The 24086-nt window shown below is 37.8% G+C and overlaps 1 protein-coding gene across 1 annotated transcript in view; it reads right to left on the reverse strand.

The window, feature by feature from the left end:
* Positions 1-776: 776 nt before the first annotated feature.
* Positions 777-24086, reverse strand: part of GLO1 (glyoxalase I) — a 32303-nt gene continuing 8993 nt past the window's right edge. Inside the window, exons 2-6 of the mRNA XM_007085232.3 lie at positions 17446-17528; positions 7372-7512; positions 6525-6592; positions 5762-5851; positions 777-2280 (exon numbers count right to left, since the gene is read on the reverse strand). Of these exons, the coding sequence (XP_007085294.2) occupies positions 2192-2280; positions 5762-5851; positions 6525-6592; positions 7372-7512; positions 17446-17528 (471 nt within the window). The 3' untranslated portion in view covers positions 777-2191. The remainder of the gene's footprint in view (positions 2281-5761; positions 5852-6524; positions 6593-7371; positions 7513-17445; positions 17529-24086) is intronic.

Here is a 24086-nt window from a genome sequence, read left to right on the forward strand (position 1 = left end):
CTTATTGCCAGCAGCAAGCATCCTTACTAATATAACCCTCTTCACAAGCAGTTGTGTTGCTAAGAAGTATTTATACACACTGTAAGCATCGTGCTCAGAATGCTATGTAGGGAAGCTACAGGAATTCTCTCTCAGCCATCAGCACCTACTTCAAACCACTGTATTATAACTGAGTCCCAGGCTTAGCTGTGAAGGACTCACATGAGACTGATTTTACATTGACAGCTACACAGTCTTGTGGTCCAATTGTGGAAAACGAGAAAACTTGTGCTCTATGTCACTATTTCATATCACCACTTTTAGGTAAGTTAATTGGGAAATCGCTGAATTGTCCCAATCCCTCACCTGGTGATCCAATATACATCTTCTCAATGCATACAGAGATGAATTAAGGAATACACAAGGGCTGTCTTTTGGCAAGTTTTACTTAGCAAGTAGAGCAAGCTTCTTTCCATAGAAACAAGGTTTAAATGACTGACTTGTAAATCTAGTCACCCTCCCATTTGATAATTCTAGTACCTAACATGTGACATTGGTCTTCGTTGGTTCCCACAAGTCACCTTTGGATAGTTGGTCCTTCTTCTTTTGTACTTTTCCTCCCACATTGCTTTATCCCTATTTACTCTTTCCACCTTTCCCACACTCCCTTATATACACTATCTGCTTTTGTAGGATATGCAGATTTACAGCTATTCCAAGTTGAGAGTGAGCCTGTAAGCCCTTTCAAATTTCTGCAGGCTTTCTTAAAAACTGGACAGTTTACAAATTAAACACGGTCTTATTTAAAAGTGTACTTTATTTCAGTCTGTAAGTCCTGCTATTTGTTTGACTTGCTCACATAATCCATTCCATCCAAAAAAGAAATGTCAGGTGCTTGTAGCCATGTTAGCACAGTTGGCACAGCCTACCCAAAGGTCTTCCACTGGAGCCTATGGAAAATCTAAAATGTCAGGTAAACCACAAACTGGACGTTCTTATTCTCTGGGCCACGAGATTGTCAAAATCAGTTTGGTTTCTTAAAATCCACCAAATATCAATGGCAAGGAAGACCATAGAGCTGCTCTCTGATAACTAAGTAATGTTGTCACTGAACATAATTTACCCTAAATGATTACTTGGCATCAGGAAGACCTTGGGGTAGGGGCTTTTCACGAGTAATACAAGCGCTGCTTGCCCAGGAATAAGCAGGTGTCCCCAGAGCAGGTGTGTGCTACAGACTTCCTCCACCCTTTCTTCCCTCTCCGTGGTTCTCAGGGCCCAGAGCTGAGAGGACAGTTGTGTTCAAGCTCACTGGAGGTTTGCACAGCAGAGATGAGTGGAGAAGGTATTGTGAGGCACTAATTTTTGAGGTAAAATCTAAACGCTAAAAATGATCATGAGAGCTCAAGCACTGGAGCCTATTTATATTGCCTTCAATTCCATTAAAGTTATTTACGTGTCTAGCCTGCTTGCTTTCTCTCAGGATGAAGGATAGCTGGGAGGTTTAAACCAGATACAGTATGCGACAGTCTAGCCCAGTGTCTGCATACCCAGTAAATATTACTCCCATCTACCTCCCCATCCCCAAATAAAGAGGTTAGTCCTTGAACTTTGAAAGTACTTCGTGAATAAGGAGAAATTAGTTTTCCTATCAACATCCTTGTCAGTCTGATTCTGAATTGCTCCCAAGACTACCTTCTCTTTTGTAAAATAAACACCTAATACTGTTTGAAATATACATGAAGTTTCATTTTTGTTCACTGTTCTTTACTTTCCATTGTGAAGTTATTTCTGAAGAACTGAAACCCCAGAAGGTAACCACAACAAAAACTTGTCAATTTTTTTTTTTTTTTTTTTTGAGAATGAGGATTCAAAGGCAGACTTGTAGAGAAGACATATTCATATTTAGGTAACAGAAGCCAAATGCAGCCTCTGAAGGGAACTGTTCTAATTATTATCTAAAAAAGTAAAGTTATATAACTACATTCAAGGACACAAGACAAAGCACTACTTTAAAACCAGAATGACTGAACAGTTAGGTGAAACACATAGCTGAAATAGAAAAGGGGAATGGACTTCAGAACAATTTGAATTGGGACAATGATCCTTCAGTCCTAGATGTTTCTATTATCTGAATATCTTGATTAACACTATTTCCTTTTTACCTCCCACAAGGTCTTCACTGAAATCACAAAGCAGTATTCTCACAGAACTAAATAATGGTTGTCATTTTGTTAGGATTCAAAATTTCAATCCAGTAGCCATCAGGATCTTGAATAAATGCCAGGCCTTTCATTTTACCTGTAAGATAAAATGATTTTCATTATAGAGAGACTTTAAAATTTTTTTAAATATTTTTTATTTTATTGTTCATTTAGAATATTTTTTATTCAAATTTTATTTTATTTTATTTTTATTTTCTTAAATTTACATCCAAATTAGCATATAGTGCAACAATGATTTCAGGAGTAGATTCCTTAGTGCCCCTTACCCATTTAGCCCATCCCCCCTCCCACAACCCCTCCAGTAACCCTCTGTTTGTTCTCCGTATTTATGAGTCTCTTAGGCTTTGTCCCCCTCCCTGTTTTCATATTATTTTTCTTTCCCTTCCCTTGTGTTCATCTGTTTTGTCTCTTAAAGTCCTCATATGTTTGTCTTTCTCTGACTAATTTCACTTAGCATAATACCCTCCAGTTCCATCCACATAGTTGCAAATGGCAAGATTTCATTCTTCATTGCCGAGTAATACTCCATTGTATATATATACCACATCTTCTTTATCCATTCGTCCATTGATGGACATTTGGGCTCTTTCCATACTTTGGCTATTATTGATAGTGCTGCTATAAACATTGGGGTGCATGTGTCCCTTCGAAACAGCACACCTGTATCCCTTGGATAAATGCCTAGTAATGCAATTGCTGGGTTGTAGGGTAGTTCTATTTTTAGTTTTTTGAGGAACCTCCATACTGTTTTCCAGAGTGGCTGCACCATCTTGCATTCCCATTTATTCAAATTTTAATCTGCATTTTAACAAAATACGTTGTTTTGTTTATAGTTTTAACCTTAAAAAATTCTGTCAGTGTTGCCCAAATACATGTTTCTGAGAATAACTCGCATAGTATCTTCTACACATAGCTGGAAGCCAACTCTTCTGAAATAAACTGTGGGACCAGCTGCAATTTTAGGCATCAGATTTTTACTTCATCTTCATGATATATTTCATGCTACCCGTTGAGTAGTCAAAGAGACAGTCTTATTTAAAAAAAACTTGTTTTGTATTTATTTATTTTGAGAGATGGAAAAAGCACGAGCAGGGGAGGGGCAGAGAGAGGAGCAGGGAGAGAATCCCAAGCAGGCTCCACATGGCCAGCACAGAGACCGATGTGGGGCTCGAACCCATGAACTGTGAGATCATGACCTGAGCTGAAACCAAGAGCCAACACATAACCCACTGAGCCACGCAGGTGCCCCAAGACTGTCTCATTTTAAAGAGGAAAATAAACTAAGGAGGTGTTGGAGCAGGCAGCATGGCATACCCACACAGCCAAAAGAGTCATTGGCTTGGGGCATAACAAACTCTTTAAACACTATTCTAAGTCACTCGAGCTCTGCCAGTCAGTCTTTCTCCCAGGAATTCATAACTGGGATTGAGAAGCTAGAAGGTCTAGTAGTAGAGTTGTTTGCTTAAGTGCAGAAATGTGACCTCAGCAATCTATTTTGGGACCAAGATGCTAAATTAGTTGGACTCCTATCTCTCTCTGGCTCTTTTCCCCAAGATCAGCCCCAGAGGAACATATATGGAAAATGAAAGAAAAAAAAAAGTGAGACACCCTTGAGGTGATGACTGAGGACTGGAAAAAGTGGGGGTGGGGTGACTGTTTTAACCTGGTCCATGTGGGAATGGATAGTTTGGGCCTGGACCAGAAGGCAGTCCATCACAGCTGTGGGAGAATAAACAGAAGGGGTTTTGTTAATTTGGCTCTTGCTCCTCCCTGTGCCTTGAGCATCAGCTCCTACCCCCACGCTGGGGGAGGTTCAAACTACTGGTTCAGATGTCCTCAGGAGTAATTAAGGGCAGTACCAAGTCTTATGCCTGTGAGGAACGGACAAAAACAGGTGAGAAACAACTGATCTCCCCAGCCTTCACTTTCCACACAAGGTTAGGGAATAACCATCTCGGAAGGAAGTGCCTCCTACTAATACTCCTTTTCTCTGAGGGACAAGGGGGAAGATGTGACCTGAAGAGCTGCTCTGCAAAACATGAGGTGTTTAACTCTCGTTTTCAGGTGGCTAGGAATCTCTGCCTGGCCCATCTTCCTGAGATTGTGTGAGCTGTTAAAGAGTGGGGTCTAGCCTCCCCCAGTTCACATTCTCTGATGCACTGCAACAGTAACAGTTGCAATGAAAAGACTCCTCAGAGACCAAAGTAACAAGAATTTGAGGAACATAACCATAAAACAGTGGATTATAGATTCGAACAGAACAAATATCAAACCAATGGGCCAAGAGCTATTAAAATATATAAACGTGGGGGGTGCCTGGCTGGCTCAGTCAGAAGAGCATATGACTCATGATGTCACGGTCCTGAGTTCAAAGGAAAGTAAACTTAAGGTTTTACATTCAACAAAACTGCCATTCATAGAGAAAGGTATGGGTCTGAGGTATACAAAGTTAAAACTTTTGCCTCACAAACCCTTTAAAAACTATTTTGGTTGAGATTCTTAGTAAAGGGGCAGAAAAACCCACAAGATGCTGTAAGAGATACACAGAGAAAAGGTCGTCAAATACTTTGATATATGTATTATTTTCAAAAAGCCAAGGCCAAGTGGCACCTGGCTAGGTCAGTTGGTAGAGCACGTGACTCTTGATCTCAGGGTTATAAGTCTTAACCCCACATTGGGTACAGAGGCCACTGAAAAATAAAAACAAAAAACAAAAAACAAAAAAAACACAAGGCCAAAGAAAGGAAAAATATATCAGTAATATCCCACTCTGGGAGGATATCTGGATATCAAATCTTTTCATGGAAAACAAAAGGATTAAAATGAAATGTGAACTCTTTCAAACAAAAATTGAAATAATAAATTATGATGGCAGAAACAGATCTAAGTAAAATAATCATAGTATGTGTAAATCCAACAAAATGTAGATATATACACTATTTCTAGAGACGGACTTAAAACCTAAGGGCATGCAAGGGTTGCAGAAGAATGAAAATGAAATACCAGCCATTATTAACCAAGAAGATGTGGTGTAGTTACATGAAAATCAGATAAAATAGGCCTTATGGAACTTGTTTTTGGATGGCTAGATACATGCTGAAATAGTAAAAACTGGTGGCCAGTGACAGAATGTGGTAAAGTCAAAAGTGGGGGAGAGAGCCTAGGATTTTTTTGTTTTTTAAGTAGTCTCCATGCCCAGCGCAGAGCCCAACACGGGGCCTGAACTCACAACCCTGAGATTAAGACCTGAGGTGAGACCAAGAGTCAAATGCTTAACCAACTGAGCCACCCAGGTGCCTGAGAACATAGGTTTTTGATGGCTCTTCCAGACTCTGAGTCTAGTCCCTTGTGAAGCCACCCTAGTTGCTGTCTTAGTTCCCTAAGATACCCAGGTATTTTTCCAATAATTCCTCTGTTTTCCTTACACTGGTTGAAACAGACTTCTTCAAAGTTCCTTGCACCCAGAGGGACTGACTATATCAGTACCCTCTGTGGGTGCTTAGTAAATGTTACGTAACTCAAAGGAGAGGCCTGCGGAAAACCAGTAGCAGACTCACCATCATCAGGTTTCTTCACAAATTTAACTCCCAGTTCTTCAAATCTTTTACAAGCACCATGTACATCAGGAACAGCAATTCCAATGTGACCTGAGGTGGTCATCCCCAAAACAAGGCAGGCAGAAGGAAGAAATAATTACTTCAGGGTATCCAAGTATCACAAGTAGCTTCCAAAAGTAGTTTATTTCAAAATATAAGACACCTGAAAACAGACTGAGTCAAATAAGTTCAAAACATATAGTAAAGAACAAGAATCTAAGTCTTGGTTGGGTATAATAATCAGTAGCTCTGAATAATAAATTATGTAAAAGAGGCCTGATAGTGGGGCTCATGCATAGTTCAATCTGTTAAGAATTACTATATCATGAAAGAGTAATCCTTTATTCATACTGAATAGGTTTGTTGTGGACACTGCATACATAGCAGCCAATATAAACCTACAATCCTGTCATCCTAACTGAGAGATTATAGACGGGGGCAGAAGTGTATGCTAGCAGAAATGGGGATTCTTATCAACCACAGGTTTTGTTTTTTAAATTAAAAAGTCCACTGGAAGTATAATACTGAGACTGAAAAGTAAAATCATTGTGAGAGAGTAAATGTAGAGTTTAGGTAGAGACTACAAAATTAAACAATTCCTAAATCAAATTTTTCCTGGAAAATGAAAATAACCATACTCCTAAGAAGTTGATTATTCTTAATATGTACACAATGCACAAATCACACAAATCCATGTATATTACATACGCATAGGCAAACGTACCAAATCCTCGAGGGTCTGAGTTGCCACTGTGGTAACTCTGGGTCTCATCATCTTCGGTGCCCCAGTTGCTACAAAAGGAGGGAAAACATAATTACAAGTGACTGGTAGAACAGATATTCTGAAAAGAAAATTGCAACAATCTCTTTGAAATCATACCATTTAAATATACTTGGTTTATTCCTTACTACTGTAAATATTAAGTTTTCAACCACAGAAAAGGCAAATGGGCAAAATATGATTTTAATTAGGCTAGGGAGACAATAAAACCAGGCATCTGGATAAGACCAATAATGATACCAACAGCAACTGTCATTTATTGTACTTTATTGAGGATACTTTCTTTGAGGACTTCATTAAATCTTTAACAACAGCTCTGTGGGCTAGATTTGAGTCCCCATTTCATAAATGAGACTGCCATGGAGGGAGGTGACAGAACTTGTTCAGGGTGGCAGAGCCAGACTCATGTCTAGTCTGTCTGATTCCAGAGCTGTTTTGAATCAGGGACACACTAAATCACACACTCTGAAATAAATGCTCTTTTGTTAGTTGTTCAAAAGGACACAGAAACAACGTAAAAAATTTAAAAAAAAAAACATTTCTAAAATCCTGAAGTTATGAAGACGTTAGTTACAGTGCTTCAACATTCATTAGCTGTAGTTTGGCAAGTATCTTGCCAATTCAGTCCTACATTCTCTATCTAAAAGACAAACTAGCCCTACCCCCTTGCCCTACCCACCAAAACAGTACAAAGACCAAAGATCCATGATAAAAGACTCAAACTGTTGTAAGGAAAAAAAGGTTTAAGAAAATGTAGAATATATATAAAAAGATAAAAACTCATACTCACTGTGTCAGTTCAAGTGTGGCTTTCCTGGAGAACACCCATGCTACTTTTTCATTTTTATCTTTTGGGATGTCATTTTTTTCCTCATAAGCCAAGAAATAGATTGAAAATTTCATAGTGGGAAAATCTGATTTTTGGAGTAGCCTACAATTAAATAACAAGTTAATCAATTAACAATAGGAAAATTTGACTCATATTAAAATCAGTATGACAATATTCAAGTTCTACTAAGAATAAAAGCCCTATGTAGTGAGGCTATTTAATAGGAAAAACAGGAAAATCAATGAAAATACCTCACTAAAAAAAAACCTATTTATCTGTAAATATCAGTGAAATTAAAAAATTTTAAAAAGCAAACTTTCATAATTCAATTTTTCAAATATAATAAAACTTATTTGGGATTATGGTACTTGCTTATAAATGGCAAAATATCTTCAAAAGAAAATTTTGTCTAATTTTGGTGAAAAATACAATGTATTACCTTATTGTTCTTTCAGATATATGGCATTCAGTTAAATAAAATACATTTACTGAGTTCTTACTATGCCAAAATTAGGAAAAGAAACTAAGGATAAATGGTTAAAAGAGAAGGAAGGACAGATGAGTATCACAGAAATGGGAATGTCAATGAGAAAGTGGTTAACCATATGAGATCCTGCAGAAAGGTCAAACAGCATTAAGACTGAGAATGGGTCACTGGATATGGAAAGGTCCTGTGAGGCCACTCTCAGCAGCATGGGGCAGGAGAGAAGGGAAGGTACCCAGGTAAAACAGCAAGCATGGTTGACCTATATAGGTGATCGGTGATAATGGGAAAGAGGGCAAGGGAGCAGAAGGCAAGAATCATGCTAGAATGGAGAAGACTTAAGATTGTTTGTAGGTTGAGGGAAAAGAGCCATGTAAAGGCCACTTTTATGCAAACAGGCTTGAGCCATGGAATGTAGAAAGGGCCTATAGGGACCACCTGGCTGAACACAGACAGGCCCATCAGGCGCCCCACCTCACAGGCCCTAATTAACCAATAGGCTACTTACAACCAGGAAGAGCTACCAAAAAAGGAAGAATTCCATACATTGCCATACGTCCTCATCTTTCCCTTTAAAAACAGCCCCCACCCACTGCTTCCTTGCAGACACCTCTCCTTTGCTGTCTTGCCCCCCACTCCCCTGCAGTATATTCAATAAACTTCTATACCCTTTGTTCTGCCTCAGGTGAATTCTCCCACCTCCCGTGCCACAGCTTCCTCCCAACTGATTGTTGCCCCACATTTGGGGCACAGCCTCTAATGGAGAGACATCCCATTTAGACACCACAAGCCAGCAGAAAGGGAATAACTGATGTGAGACAAAGAGTGAATGAATTACTAATCCTAAAGTTTTAAAAAACATAATTGAAGTCATGGCCTATAAAGTGAGTTTAAAGAGTATAAGATTACTTTGCAAGGAGTAGGGTAGAATGAGGATGTATGCAATTTTATTTAGATTATTGAGGATTAAGTGCTCAAAGATGGCCCTATTTGTAATCAATAAGAGGGAATGGTTGAAGCCTACCTAGCAAATGGAAATTTCTAAGTTCTATTTCAAGTCTTTCAATTATCACTGCTATGTAATATGCCTTGGTCCACTGAGACCCAGACATTGACTTATCACAAATAAGATTTACTCTAACATGTTTATAATAAGGCATCAAACACCTCAAATACCGTCATGAAAAACAATCTCTGCACTTACTAAAACAGATTGCACAAGCCTTACAGACCAATCACGTGGGAACTAGAGCAAATAAACCTGTTGTATAACCTGCTTTTCTCAGCTGAGTATATCTTTCAGTATAATGTCAAGTTGCACCCTGTTTGGAGGCTCTTGAAAAACAAGGTCAACACTGGAGTCGATCAGACCTGGATTCAAATTCCTGCTCTGCCATGTACCCATTGTGGCATCTGGGGCCAGTAACTTAATGTCTTTAAACTCTGGTTTCTTCCTTCATTTGTAAAATGGGATATAAACTATTTCATAAGCTACTACGGAAACTGTATGAAGAAACATATACAGTGCCTAGCAAATACCAAGTCTTCAATGTATTTGTTTTCACTCTTTTAAATGTACTGTAAACATACAAAACTACTTTCTCTGGAAAGAATAACAAGAAACTGCTAAGAGCAATAATCTTTGGGGAGAAGGACTGAGAAAGGGAGGTGACCATTTTTCATTTTGTATTTTTCTGAACTGGTCAGATTTTCTAAACAAACATATGCTGTATTACTTGAATTTTTCTCTCAATGGAAATTAGGCAGTAAAATAAAAATCATTTACTTTTATTCTTTATGTATCTATATTGTCAGAAACAAACAAACTCTCATGTTATCTAGGGAAACAAATCAAGAAAAATAAAAAGCTTTAAGGATTACAAGATCAGTAGACACTACCTATTCAGCAAAAGAGAACACATGCTGTAAAAATGGGATGGATGGCCAGTTTTCAGTAAACTCATTTATTTGCTAAATAATGCATGTTTATAACTACATCTTTTCTGAAGTAAACAAGAGGCCATAACATTGAAAGGATTTGAACACATTAAGGGTTAAACTTGCAGCTCCCAGAGAGAACAGAGGTAGAGAACACACAAGTACTCATCCCTTGCTGTCCAGAGAGCCTGGTTGGCACAGAGAAGAACTTGACAGAAGCCCTGGCAGGTCAAACCTAGTCCCAGACTCCTGACCAAAAGGACTTCTGTGATTTTTTTTTTTTTTTTTTTACTTTAGTTTTGAGAGAGAGAGAGAGAGAGAGAGAGAGAGAGCAAGTGCACTCGCACAAGTTGGGGAGGGGCAGAGATAGAGGGAAACCCAAAATCCAAAGCAGGCTCCAGGCTCTGAGATGTGCAGGGCTTGAACTCATGAACTGTGAGATCATGACCTGAGCTGAAGTCAGACGCTTAACCAACTGAGCCACTCAGGCGCCCCAGGACTTCTGTGACTTTTGAAGAAAAGTTTAATCTGTTTTTTTTTATTTTTAATGAAAACATTCCCTATATTTACAAAACTATGGGCACAGGGAGGGGCCAAGATGGCAGAACAGCATGGAAGTTTTTTTTGCCTCTCTTGCCCTTGAAATGCAGCTAGATCAACACCAAACCATCTTGCACATCTTGAAACCTGATATGAGGATTAACACAACAATCTGCACAATTTGAACCAGAGAACTCAGCAGGTATATGGTGCGGAGAGGTGAACTGGGGAAGAGAGAAACCATGTAGGGCAGGGAGCTGGTTTTGCTCGTGGAGAGGATAGAGACAACAGGGAGAGTACAGGAAAAGCACCCTGCCCCCTGAAAGCAGCTGAAGAGAAAGAGTGGAAACACCCGCAAGGGACTGAATGAGAAAGGGAGAAAGGAGAAAGGAAAGGGTTTAAATACCATTAATGACTCTATCTACAGGGGAGTAGAGTCTGAAACTCCGCAGCTTAATACCTGGCAGAGCTTTGATGGGAAGGGTGAATCCCCAGGAGCGGACGGTGAGGTCTGAGGGGTCCTCATGCCACACAGGGAGAGGCAATTCCCCTGCTGGGAGGACATATGGGAGAGGCTGTGCAGCCTCCCCACAGGCAAAAGTCCTAGTGGACCTGGGAAAACAGTCATATTCGCTAGTGGTAGAACAAGGACATCAAGGATTCACTGAAGCCTGGCATCAGATGTGTGTTGTGACTTACCATTATCCCTGAAAAGCTGCAGCTACACAATCACGCAAACTTTTTCTGGGGTGGGCTGGCACCTGGCTGCAGTCTCTAGGCATCTGCAGCAGCGCAGTCTCACAAACTTTCCTGGGGGTGGACCAGCACCTGGCCATTGCTCAGCATCTGAGGTGGTCAAAGTCGTAGGGCCCTCAGAAGTGAGGGGTTTGGAAACACAACCCCAGTTGAGCTAAAACTCAGGAGGGAGGTGCCGCCTGCCAAGCTGATGGCTTGATCACTGACGTATAGAAGAGGGAAGTAGAAGCCAGAGACAAAGGAGGGGTGCTTGATTGCCAGTGGGTGAGAGCACAGAGTTCTGATACTAGAGACTGGGTAGCTGGGTGACACCATTTTCACACCTCCAACACATGCGCATACACGCCTACACATGCCACAATGATCCACCCCAGTAAACTAAGCAGCACATCGAGTGGAGAACAAAGCTGTTACACCAAGCCCCAGCCAAATGGGTCAATGGTGCTCCAGAAGAACACCACAAGTGTCTCTGCCTGCTTAGTTTACAGACTATAAAGTGCTTCATAGTTTGACTTCTAGGGGAAACTGGATGTAATTTCAATCACATTTCTTTCTGTTCACTGGTCCATCTATTCAATGTTTTTTCTTTTTCTTTTCTTATTCTTGAATACAGAAAGAGAAAAAAATTTCTTTTTATTTCCTTTTTTATGAAAAAGATTTTAATTTTTTCTACAATAGTTTTTACTTTTTTGTAAATTTTTAAAATTCTATTTTACTTTCATCACTTCATTTTATTCTATTTTACTGTATTCATTTTTTTCATTTTCAAACATTTTTCTTTTTTTCTTTTTTATCTTTCTTATCATTTTTTTCTCTATTGTATCAAGCTTCTTTCAACAACCAGACCAAACCACACCTAGAATCTAGCATCCTTTATTTGATTTCTTTGTGTTGTTTTTAATTTTTTCATTTTTATTTATTTATTTATTTTATTAATTCTTTTACTTCCTTCAAAATGATGAAATGAAGGAATTCACCCCAAAAGAAAGAACAGGAGGAAATGACAGCCAGGGACTTAATACAGACACAAGCAAGATATCTGAACCAGAATTTAGAATCACAATAATAACAATACCAGCTGGGGTTGAAAAAAGCATAGAATCCCTTTCTTCGGAGATAAAAGAAGTAAAATCTAGTCAGAACAAAGTTAAAAATGCTCTGAGATGCAATCTCAAATGGTTGCCATGGTGACAAGGATGGATGAAGCAGAAGGGCGAATCAGCAATATAAAGGACAAACTTATAGAGAATAATGAAGCAGAAAAAAAGAGGGAAACTAAGGCAAAAGAGCACGATATAAGAATTAGAGAACTCAGTGACTCATTAGAAAGGAATAACATCCGAATCATACAGGTCTCAGTAGATGAAGAGAGAGAAAAAGGGGTAGAAGGCTTATGTAAGCAAATCATAGCAGAAAACTTTCCTAACCTGGGGAAAGACACAAACATCAAAATCCAGGAAGCACAGAGAACTCCCATTAGATTCAACAAAAACCGACCATCAACAAGGCATATCATAGTCAAATTCACAAAATACTCAGGCAAGGAAAGAATCATGAAAGCAGCAAAGGAAAACAAGTCCTTAAACTACAAGGGAAGAGAGATCAGGTTCACAGCAGACCCATTCACAGCAACTTGTCAGGCCAGAAAGGAGTGGCAAGATATATTCAATGTGCTGAATTGGAAAAATATGCAACCAAAAATTCTTTATCCAGCAAGGTTGTCATTCAAAATAGAAGGAGATATAAAAAGATTCCCAAAAAAAAACTAAAGCAGTTTGTGACCATTAAACCAGCCCTGCAGGAAATTTTAAGGGGACTCTCTGAGGGGGAGAAAAGATGGAAAAAAAAAAAAAGACCAAAAACAACAAAGACTAGAAAGGACCAGAGAACACCACCAGAAATTCCAACTTTACAGGCAACATAATGGCAATAAATTCATATCTTTCAGTACTCACTTTACATGTCAATGGACTAAACACTCCAATCAAAAGACACAGGGTAACAGAATGGATGAGTAAACAAAAATCCATCTATATGCTGTTTATGAGAGACCCATTTTAATGACCTGAAGACACCTTCAGATTGAAATTAAGGGATGGAGAACCATCTATCATGCTAATGGTCAACAAAAGAAAGCCAGAGTAGCCACACTTATATCAGAGAATCTAGATTTTAAAATAAAGAATGTAACAAGAGATGAAGAAGGGCATTATATCATAATTAAGGGGTCTATCCACCAAGAAGATCCAACAATTGTAACATTTATGCTCCAAACTTGAGAGGACCCAAATATATAAATCAATTAATCACAAACATACAGAAACTCATTGATAATAATAGGGGACTTCAACACCCCACTTACAACAATGGACAGATCATCTAAACAGAAAATCAACAAGGAAACGATATTGTTGAATGACACACTGGACTGCACGGACTTAACATATATTCAGAACATTTCATCCCAAAGCAGCAGAATACACACTCTTCTCGAGTGCACATGGAACATTCCCCAGAATAGATCACATACTGGGACACAAATCAGCCCTTAACAACTACAAAAAGATCAAGATCATACCATGCGTATTTTCAGACCACAACACTATGAAACTCGAAATCAACCACAAGAAAAAATTTGGAAAGACAACAAATACTTGGAGATTAAAGAACATCCTACTAAGGAATGAATGGGCTAACCAATACGTGAAAGAGAAAATTTAAAAGTACATGGAAGCCAATGAAAATCATAACACCACAGCCCAAACCTCTGGGACGCAGCAAAGGCGGTCATAAGAGGGAAGTATATAGCAATCCAGGCCTTCCTAAAGAAGGTCGAAAGGTTTCAGATATGCGACCTAACCTTACACCTTAAAGAGCTGGAAAAAGAACAGCAAATAAAACCCCAAACCACCAAAAGACAGGGAATAATAAAGATTAGAGCAGAAATCAGTGCTATTGAAACCAATATATATATATATATATATATATATATATATATATATATATATGAACAACAGATCAATGAAACCGGGAGCTGGTTCTTTGAAATAATTTAAAAAATTGATAAAACCCTAGCCAGTCTGATCAAAAAGAAAAAGGAAAGGACCCAAATAAATAAAATCAAGAATGAAAGAGGAGAGATCACAACCAACACAGCAGAAATACAAACAATAATAAGAGAATATTATGAGCAATTATATGCCAATAAATTGAGCAATCTGGAAGAAATGGACAAATTCCTAGAAACATAATAAAACTACCAAAACTGAAACAAGAAGAAATAGAAAATTTGAACAGACCCATAACCAGTAGAGAAATCGAATAATCAAAAGTCTCTCAAAAAACAAGATTCCAGGGCCAAAAGGCTTTCCAGGGGAATTCTACCAAACATTTAAAGAATTAACACCTATTCTTTTGAAGCTGTTCCAAAAAATAGAAGTGGAAGGAAAACTTCCAGACTCATTCTGTGAAGGCAGCATTACCTTGATTCTAAAACCAAATACCCCACTAAAAAGGAGAACTACAGACCAATTTCCCTGATGAACCTGGATGGAAAAATCTTCAACAAGATATTAGCAACCGGATCCAACAATACATTAAAAGAATTATTCACCACGACCAAGTGGGATTTATACTCTGGGATGCAGGGCTGGTTCAATATCCACAAAACAATCAATGTGATTCACCACATCAATAAAAGAAAGGACAAGAACCACATGATCCTCTCAATAGATGCAGAGAAAACATTTGACAAAATACAGCATGCTTTCTTGACAAAACCCCTCAAGAATGTAAGGATAGAAGGATCATACCTCAAGATCATAAAACCAAATATAAAAGACCCACCGCTAATATCATCTTCAATGGGGAAAAACTGAGCACTTTCCCCCTAAGGTCAGGAACGCGACAGGGACGTCCACTCTCACCACTGTTATTCAACATAGTATTGGAAGTCCTAGCCTCAGCAATCAGACAACACAAAGAAATAAAAGGCATCCAAATTGGCAAGGAGGAAGTCAAACTTTCACTCTTCACAGACATGATACTCTCTATATGGAAAATCCAAAAGATTCCACAAAAAACTGCTAGAACTGATCCATGAATTCAGCAAAGTGGCATGATATAAAATCAACGCACAGAAATCGGTTGCATTCTTATACACCAACAATGAAGCAACAGAAAGAGAAATCAAGGAATCGACCCCATTTACAATTTGCACCAAAAACCGTAAAATATCTACAAATAAACCTAACCAAAGAGGTGAAAAATCTATACACTGAAAACTATAGAAAGCTTATGAAAGAAATTGAAGACACAAAAAAATGGAAAAATATTCCATGCTCATGGATTGGAAGAACAAATATTGTTAAAATGTCAGAACTACCGAAAGCAATCTACATATTCAATGCAATCCTAATCAAAATTGCACTGGCATTCTTCTCAGAACTAGAACAAACCATCCTAAAATTTGTATGGCACCAGAAAAAGACCCCAAATAGCCAAAGCAATCCTGAAAAAGAAAACCAAAGCTGAAGGCTTCAAGATGTATTACAAAGCTGTAATCATCAAGACAGTATGGTACTGGCACAAAAACAGACACTCAGATCAATGGAACAGAATAGAGAACCCAGAAATGGACCCGCAAACGTATGGCTAACTAATCTTTGACAAAGCATCCAACAGAAAAAAGAAAGTCTCTTCAGCAAATGGTGCTGGGAAAACTGGACAGCAACATGCAGAAAAATGAACCTGGACCACTTTCTTACACCATACACAAAAGTAAACTCAAAATGGATGAAAGACCTAAATGTAAGACAGGAAGCCATCAAAATCCTTGAGGAGAAAGCAGGCAAAAACCTCTTTGACGTTGGCCGCAGCAACTTCTTACTCAACACATCTCCAGAGGCAAGGGAAACAAAAGCAAAAATGAACTATTGGGACCTCATCAAGACAAAAAGCTTCTGCATGGCAAAGGAAACAATCAGCAAAACTAAAAGACAACTGACAGAATGGGAGAAGATATATGCAAGTAACGTATCAGACAAAGGGCTAGTATCCAAAATGTATAAAGAACTTATCAAACTCAACACCCAAAAAAATAATCCTGTGAAATGGGCAAAAGACATGAATAGATATTTCTCTAAAAAAGACATCCAGATGGCGAACAGACCATGAAAAAAATGCTCAACATCACTCATCATCAGGGAAATAGAAATTAAAACCACAATAAGATACCACCTCAGACCAATCAGAATGGCTAAAATTAATAACTCGGGCAACAACAGATGTTAGTGAAGATGCAGAAAAAGAGGATCTCTTTTGCATTGTTGGTGGGAATGCAAACTGGTGCAGCCACTCAGGAAAACAGTGCAGAGCTTCGTCAAAAAACTAAAAGTAGAACTACCCTATGACCCAGCAATTGCACTACTAAGTATTTATGCAAGGGATACAGGTGTGCTGTTTCAAAGGGACACATGCACCCCAATGTTTATAGCAGCAGTACTATCAACAATACCCAAAATATGGAAAGGGCCCAAATGTCCATTGACGGATGAATGGATAAAGAAGATGTGGTGTGTATACACACACATACACACACACACACACACACACACACACACACACAATGGAGTATTACTTGGCAACCAAAAAGAATGAAATCTTGCCATTTGCAACTATGTGGATGGAACTAGAGGGTATTATGCTAAGCGAAATTAGAGAAAGACAAATATCATTACAACTTCACTCATATGAGGAATTTAAGATATAAAACAGATGAACATAAAGGAAGGGAAGTAAAATAATATAAACACAAGGAGGGGAACAAAACACAAGGGACTCTTTTTTTTTTTTTAACGTTTATTTATTTTTGAGACAGAGAGAGACAGAGCACGAATGGGGGAGGGTCAGAGAGAGAGAGGGAGACACAGAATCTGAAACAGGCTCCAGGCTCTGAGCTGTCAGCACAGAGCCCGACGCGGGGCTTGAACTCACAAACCGCGAGATCATGACCTGAGCCGAAGTCGGACGCTTAACCGACTGAGCCACCCAGGCACCCCCACAAGGGACTCTTTAATACAGAGAACAAACTGAGGGATGCTAGATGGGTCAGGGGTAAGGGGAGGGGCTAAATGGGTAAGGGGCATTAAGGAGGACACTTGTTGGGATGAGCACTGGGTGTTATACATAGTGGATGAATCACTGGAATCTACTCTTGAAATCATTATTGCACTATATGCTAACTAATTTGGATATAAATTTTAAAAATTAATTAATTAAATTATTAAACAAATTATGAGCACAAATAGTTTACTTACGTCATTCCAAGAATTCTAGTATAAAAATCCAGTGACTTTTTAGGATCTTTAACTCGTAGCATGGTCTGCTGAAACAGAAAATCCTAAGGAGAAACAGTGTATATTAAACACATTTGACTTCTGACACTCGTTACCAACATTAATTGTGCTTTCTGTAGCGAGATACAGTCCACCTTTGCAATGTAATGTTTAAGAAGAAAGCATTCTGGGGGATCTGGGTGGCTCAGTCAGTTAAACATCCAAGTGTCTGATTCTTGACTTCAGTTCAGGTCATGATTTCACAGTTCACGAGTTCAAGCCCTGCATCTGGCTCTGCACTGACAGCATGGATCCTGCTTGGGATTCTCTGTCTCCTTCTCTCTCTGCCCTTCTACCCTTTGCACATGCTCATTTATTCTTTCAAAATAAATAAACATGAAAAAATAAACCAGTCTAAAAACTACTTTATCTTAATAAGTAGATCTTAATGAATGTAATTAAATTCTTCATTCACACCTTATAATCACATATAAGGCAGCTGGCTCTCAAATTACATGCTTCTAGAATATTTGGATTGTTTTTCTAGGCAGGTGCTGCACTCCTAAAGGTCTTGGTTTCAGCAAGCAGCTGGAAAAGAGCAAAGCTGCCCCTGACTTCTAGGTGCTGGCCTGGCACTCACAACCAGGCCTTGGGCGTCCCCTGGTGAACAGAATCTCAGAAACTCTTACAAAGTCACTCTGTGACTGCAATGAAGTGAGATCAAAACAAATGCAGCAAAACCAATTCCACTTCATCCTCTTATTCAGCACAGATTGAAAGAAGGCACTGTTTCAACTTTGGTGAGGTAGGTAGGATCTATACACAGGTTTTCAAATGATCAAAACTATCTGAAAAAATATTAATTACTACTGTATTCTACTACTACTTAGCTATCTAGTTACCTGCTTTAAAAATGTGCAGAATTTACTTAATTTTAATGATTCAAAAACATTTCTGTGAACAGCAATTACTGTCTTACAATATAATAGAGCAGCTCCTGGTACATTTACTACTACTTGTCCCTGTATTGAGATGGTCCCTGGAATTCCTGTTTTTACTTTACTTTTTTTTTTTTTTAATGTTTATTTATATTTTTGAAAAAGAGAGACAAAGCATGAGCAGGGGAGGGGCAGACAACAAGGGAGATGCAGAATCCCAAGCAGGCTCCAGGCTCTGAGCTGTCAGTAGAGCTGGACGCAGGACTCGAACTCACAGACCATGAGATCATGACTTGAGCCGAAGTCTGACGCTTAACCGACTGAGCCACCCAGGCGCCCTTTACTCTTTTAATGAGCTTTCAGTCCCCTCACTCACTTAAGCTATGAGCTGTCAATTCTATCAGCAAAACTCTCCTTTCTTAGATACAAGAGAGCTAATTTCCCTGAACTTCTCACCAGCCTAGCCCTTGACCACCTACCCCTCCTGCCATACACACTGGTTGTTACTTTTCTCTCTTACCACATCCTCTATGGTCTATTCTTGGGGAGAGATCCGTGAAATAGTTAATTCAGATCACTCTTCTACTCAAAAACCGTGGGAAGTCTCCCCCATTTCATGAAAGCCAAAGCCCCTCCAGTGGCCCTCTCTGGCTCTGGCAGGCTCTCTCACCTCTGCTCCTGCCCACTCACTCAGCCTGCTGTCTTCGGCAGCTCACTCAAGGCCTCTGCTGGAAGGCTTTCTCCAGAGCCACTTCTAACCTTCTTAACTCTGCTCAAATGTCATCTTCCAAATGAGGCCTCAGCTGACTACTATAACTCTCCACTTAGCCCATTTTTTCATTTTCTTTTTCCATAGCACTCGTTGCCTTTCAATGTGCTATTTACAGTATTTTATATTTATCTTTTGTTCTTCTTTCCCCCATAAAATATAAACCCCATAAGGGTAGGGATGCTTGTTTTGTTTGCTTGATGCAACCTCGGGGCAGAATCTGGGAGAGTAGGTACCCAATAAATATTTGGTGAGAATGAGTAAATGAACTTTTAGTAGATGATGTTTCTTTCCAATCAAGCTGCATCCAACATTACTAGCCTTTTCTTCAATGAAAAAAAAAATTGAAATCTAAAATCCTTTTAAAATCTGTTCTGTAATGGCCCAGTTTACCATTGCACCAATGACATTGGTTACATTCATATTTCATCTTTTCAAACTCTTTCTACCAACATTGGTATCGTTAGACTATGATGACTTTATTATTACTTCCGTTGCGTCCATAAACTCTGAGAGAGTTCATGCTCTTTGACCAAGATGTTTCCTTTTTAAAAATCTAAGGAAAACATTACAAATTCTGGCAAAGATTTATGTACAAGGACATTCATCGTAACACTTACATAACAACTACATGCCGGACACTGTTCTAAGAGATTCACAAAACTTATATAATCTTCCCAACAACCCTATGAAATATGTATTATTACCATCCCCATTTTGCTGCTGAGAGAGTGTCACAGAAAAGATTCCATCCCAAGCAGTTTTGTTCCAAAGTACTTGCTTTCAACCACCTTGGCTAAACTGTCTCTAACAACAAAGAAACCAATAAATTACGATAAAAGTATAATTGAATATTATGAATACATTTAAAATGCTGCTTTAGAGGTATATTAAATGGCATGGGGACATGCACATGACATAATAAGTTTAAAAGAATACATATATGTATAATTTATTTAATATGCTATTAAGATTAATTACATATTTTTTTCTTAACGTGTATTTATTTTTGAGAGAGAGAGAACATGTGCAAGTTGGGAAGGGACAGAGAGAGAGGGGTACAGAGGATCTGAAGCGGGCTCCATGCTCATAGCAGAGAGCTTGAGGTGGGGCTCAAACCCCAGAATGTGACATCATGACCTGAGTGGAAGTCAGATGCTTAACTGGCTGAGCCACCCAGGTGTCCCAAGATTAATTACATCTTAAAAGTAATGTTAGAAACCTTTAGTTTTATTATTAACATGGTTATGTACTAAAACTATCTAAATACGTACACATAAAAGAATATTAAAATGAACTTTTACAAGTCTATACATAGATAACAATACTGTATTGTATGTTTATTTGAGAGTTGTAAGAAAGATCTTTTTTTTTCTTCTTAGAGAACATGTCTTAAAAGCTGTCCACACATACATATGAAGAAGGTAACTATCTGAAGTGATCAGCACATTAACTAACCTTATTGTGGTAGTCATTTGGCAATATATATGTATATCAAATCACTACAATGTACACCCAAAACTTACACATTGTTATATGTGGATTATTTCAATAAAGCTGGAAAAAATAGTTTAAAAAAGAGGAAAATGGAAAGATATAGCGTTTTTCTGAGAAGACTCAATATGATAAACAGATTATTTTCAAAGATGAAATGTAAACTCTAATGCCATTTTTAACATTAAAATAAGCCTATACATACATGGCTGAAAAATTAAAGGTATATTCAATATCAGTGGATTTATTCATAAAAAAAAAGAGGCTTATAAATCCTTTGCTATAAAAATGTTATTTGGATGATATAAAAAACAAGCAGGGATTGCTTTTTATAAAATGAGAAAGTTATTCTATGCTAACAGTTTTCTATTTATCACCAACATATTCTGTCAACTCTCTGTACTACTGGTAAACCCTTGAATGATCTTGAGAAAAAGTTCCTTTCCCAAAAAGATCCTAAAAATGACTATTTATTGCTATGGTTCTAAAATATTGTTTAAAATAAATATATCTTGTGTTTAAAAAGGTAGTTCTTACATTCATGTCTTGTCTCATCAGACAATTTTTTGTCTTTCCTTTATCATGTTCTAAATTTTGAACAATGAAAGATGTCTCTTATGCCTAAACTATCTTTGGGTTTTCTGGGATGGCTACTAGGTAACAAAGGTTTGCTTCTTTGCCTTATAAAAAGAAAAAGGATATAGGAGCACCTGAGTGACTCAGTCAGTTGAGCATCCAACTCTTGATTTCAGCTCAGGTCATGATTCCAGGGTAGTGGGATCAAGCCCTGTGTCAGGTTCTGTGTTGAGCATGGAGCCTGGTTAAGATCCAACCCCCTCCCCCCATCTGCTTGTGCTCACTCTCTCTAAAATAAAAATTAAAAAATAAGAATATAAATAATCATCAGGCTTTGGATAGGGGGGGGCACATTGTCCAAATTTCATTAACTCAAAACTACTTTGAAAAAACTTTAATGGTGCAGTCAAGGATGTTTCTAGTGCACAATCCTGACAAAATTATAAAGGTGAGACATGGATGTGAACCAAAGGGTCAAGGTCCCTTAGAGCATCTCTAAATGGATTTTTTGGTGTTAAGATGTGAGACTTAGGTAAATCTTCATTTTTTAACTTAAGGGTGTTTAGCTGCTCCAGCACAATTTGTTGAAAGCCTATCCTTTCTCCATTGGACTGCATTCTCATCTTTGCCAAACATCTATAGAGTATGTTAGTGTGGGTCTACTTCTGTGTTCTCTATTCTGTTCCACTATTCTGTATCTTCTCTGCTAACACCACAGAGTAGTGAGTACTGTAGCTATAGAATAAATCCTAAAATCAGATTTCCACTTCATCCTTTTTAAAATTTGGTTATTCTAGTTTATGTGCCTTCCATATAAATTTTAGAATAATCTTACCTGTATCTAAAAAAAAAAAAAAGGTTTGTGTTAAACATGTATATCAATTTGTGGAGAAGTGACATCTTTACAATGCTGAGTCTTCCAATGATGAACACAGTATGTTTCTCTCCATTTATTTAAATCTTTATCAGTACTATTTAATTTTCAACATATAAGGCCTGTATATGTTTGATTTATACCTAAGAAATTTTATTGAGCAATTATATTTTTAATCTTGGTGTTCATGTATTCTCTGCTTAGTATACAGAAACAGAATTGATTTTTGTATGTTTATCTTTTATCCTGCAACCTCAATAAACTCATTTATTAGTCCTAGAAGAGGTTTTTTGTAGATTCCTTAGGATTTCCTATGCACAATCATGTCATCTGCAAATAGGGACAGTTTTATTTCTTCATTCCAATCTATATCACTGTTACTTCCTTTTCCTCCCTTACTGCACTAGCCAGAACTTGTAGCACCATGTTGAGTAAGAGTGGTGAGAACAGACATCCTTGTCTTGTTCCCCCAAATCAGGGAAAAAGCATCACCATTAAGTATAATGTAAGGTTTTTATATATGGTCTTTATCAAGTTGAAAACTTCCACTTCATTCCTATTTTTTTCTAGAAAAAAAATTAAACATAAATGGTGTTGAATTTTTGTCAAAAGTTTTTTTTTTCTGCATCATTTAACATGATCATGTGATTTTTCTTTAGCCTCCTAAGACAGTGGATTACTTTGATTGATTTTTGAATACTAAACCAGGCTTGCATACCTGGAATAAACCCCACTTGGTCATGGGGGGTTTTTTTATTGCTAGATTATATTTGCTAATATTTTGTCAAGGACTTTTACATTTATATTCATGAGGGATATTAGTCTGTAAATTTCGTTTTTTGTACTGCCTTCATCTGATTTTGCTATCAGAGTTATACTAGCTTTAAATGTTTTTTTTTTTTTTTTAATTTTTTTAAGTAGGCTCTATGCCTAACGTGGGACTTGAACTCACAACCTTGAGATCAAGACTCACATGCTCTACTGAGTTGGCCAGCTGCCCAGAGTAATACTAGCTTTATAAAATGAATCAGGAAGTACTCCCTCCTCTTCAATTTTTTTAAAGGGATAATGTAGAATTGATGTTAATTTTTCTTTAATATTTGGAAGAATTCTCCAGTGAAATCATCTGGGCCTTGAAATATCTGTTTTAAAAAGTTATTGATTATGAATTCAATTTCCTTGTGTTATAGAGCTATTCAAATTATTTCATATTGAGCAAGTTATGATAGTTTATATTTTCTAGGAACTGGTCCACTTCATGTAAATTCCCAAATTTACATATACAGAGTTGTTTTTAATATTCCCTTATTATCTTTCTGATGTCTGCAGTCTGTAGTGGTATTTCCTATTTAATTTCTCATATTGGTAATTTGTGTCTTCTATTTTGTCAGTCTTGCTACAAGTTTACCAATTCTATTGTGTTTCTTTTTTTCAAAGAATTAGTTTTAGTTGTTTCTCTCTAGTCTATTTCTAATTTCAATTATTTCTGCTTTTTATTATTTCCCTCCTTCTGCTTCCTTTGGGTTATTTTGCTTTGGGTAATAAGCAATCTTATTGATAAGAATGTGGTAATTGCAGGGGACTTTAATAGGCCACTTACAACAATGGATAGATCATCTAGACACAGGATCAATAAAGAAATAAGGGCCGTGAATGATACATTAGATCAGATGGACTTGACAGATATTTTTAGAACTCTGCATCCCAAAGCAACAGAATATACTTTCTTCTTGATTGCACATGGAACATTCTCCAAGACAGATCACATACTGTGTCACAAAACAGCCCTTAATAACTATAAAAGAATTGAGATCATACCATGCACACTTTCAGACCACAATGCTATGAAACTTGAAATCAACCACAGGAAAAAGTCTGGAAAATCTCCAAAAACATGGAGATTAAAGAACACCCTACTAAAGAATGAATAGGTCAACCAGGCAATTAGAGAAGAAATTAAAAAATATATGGA

Source organism: Panthera tigris, chromosome B2 (genome assembly GCF_018350195.1).
Source record: "Panthera tigris isolate Pti1 chromosome B2, P.tigris_Pti1_mat1.1, whole genome shotgun sequence".
NCBI classification, from domain to species: Eukaryota; Metazoa; Chordata; class Mammalia; order Carnivora; family Felidae; genus Panthera; species Panthera tigris.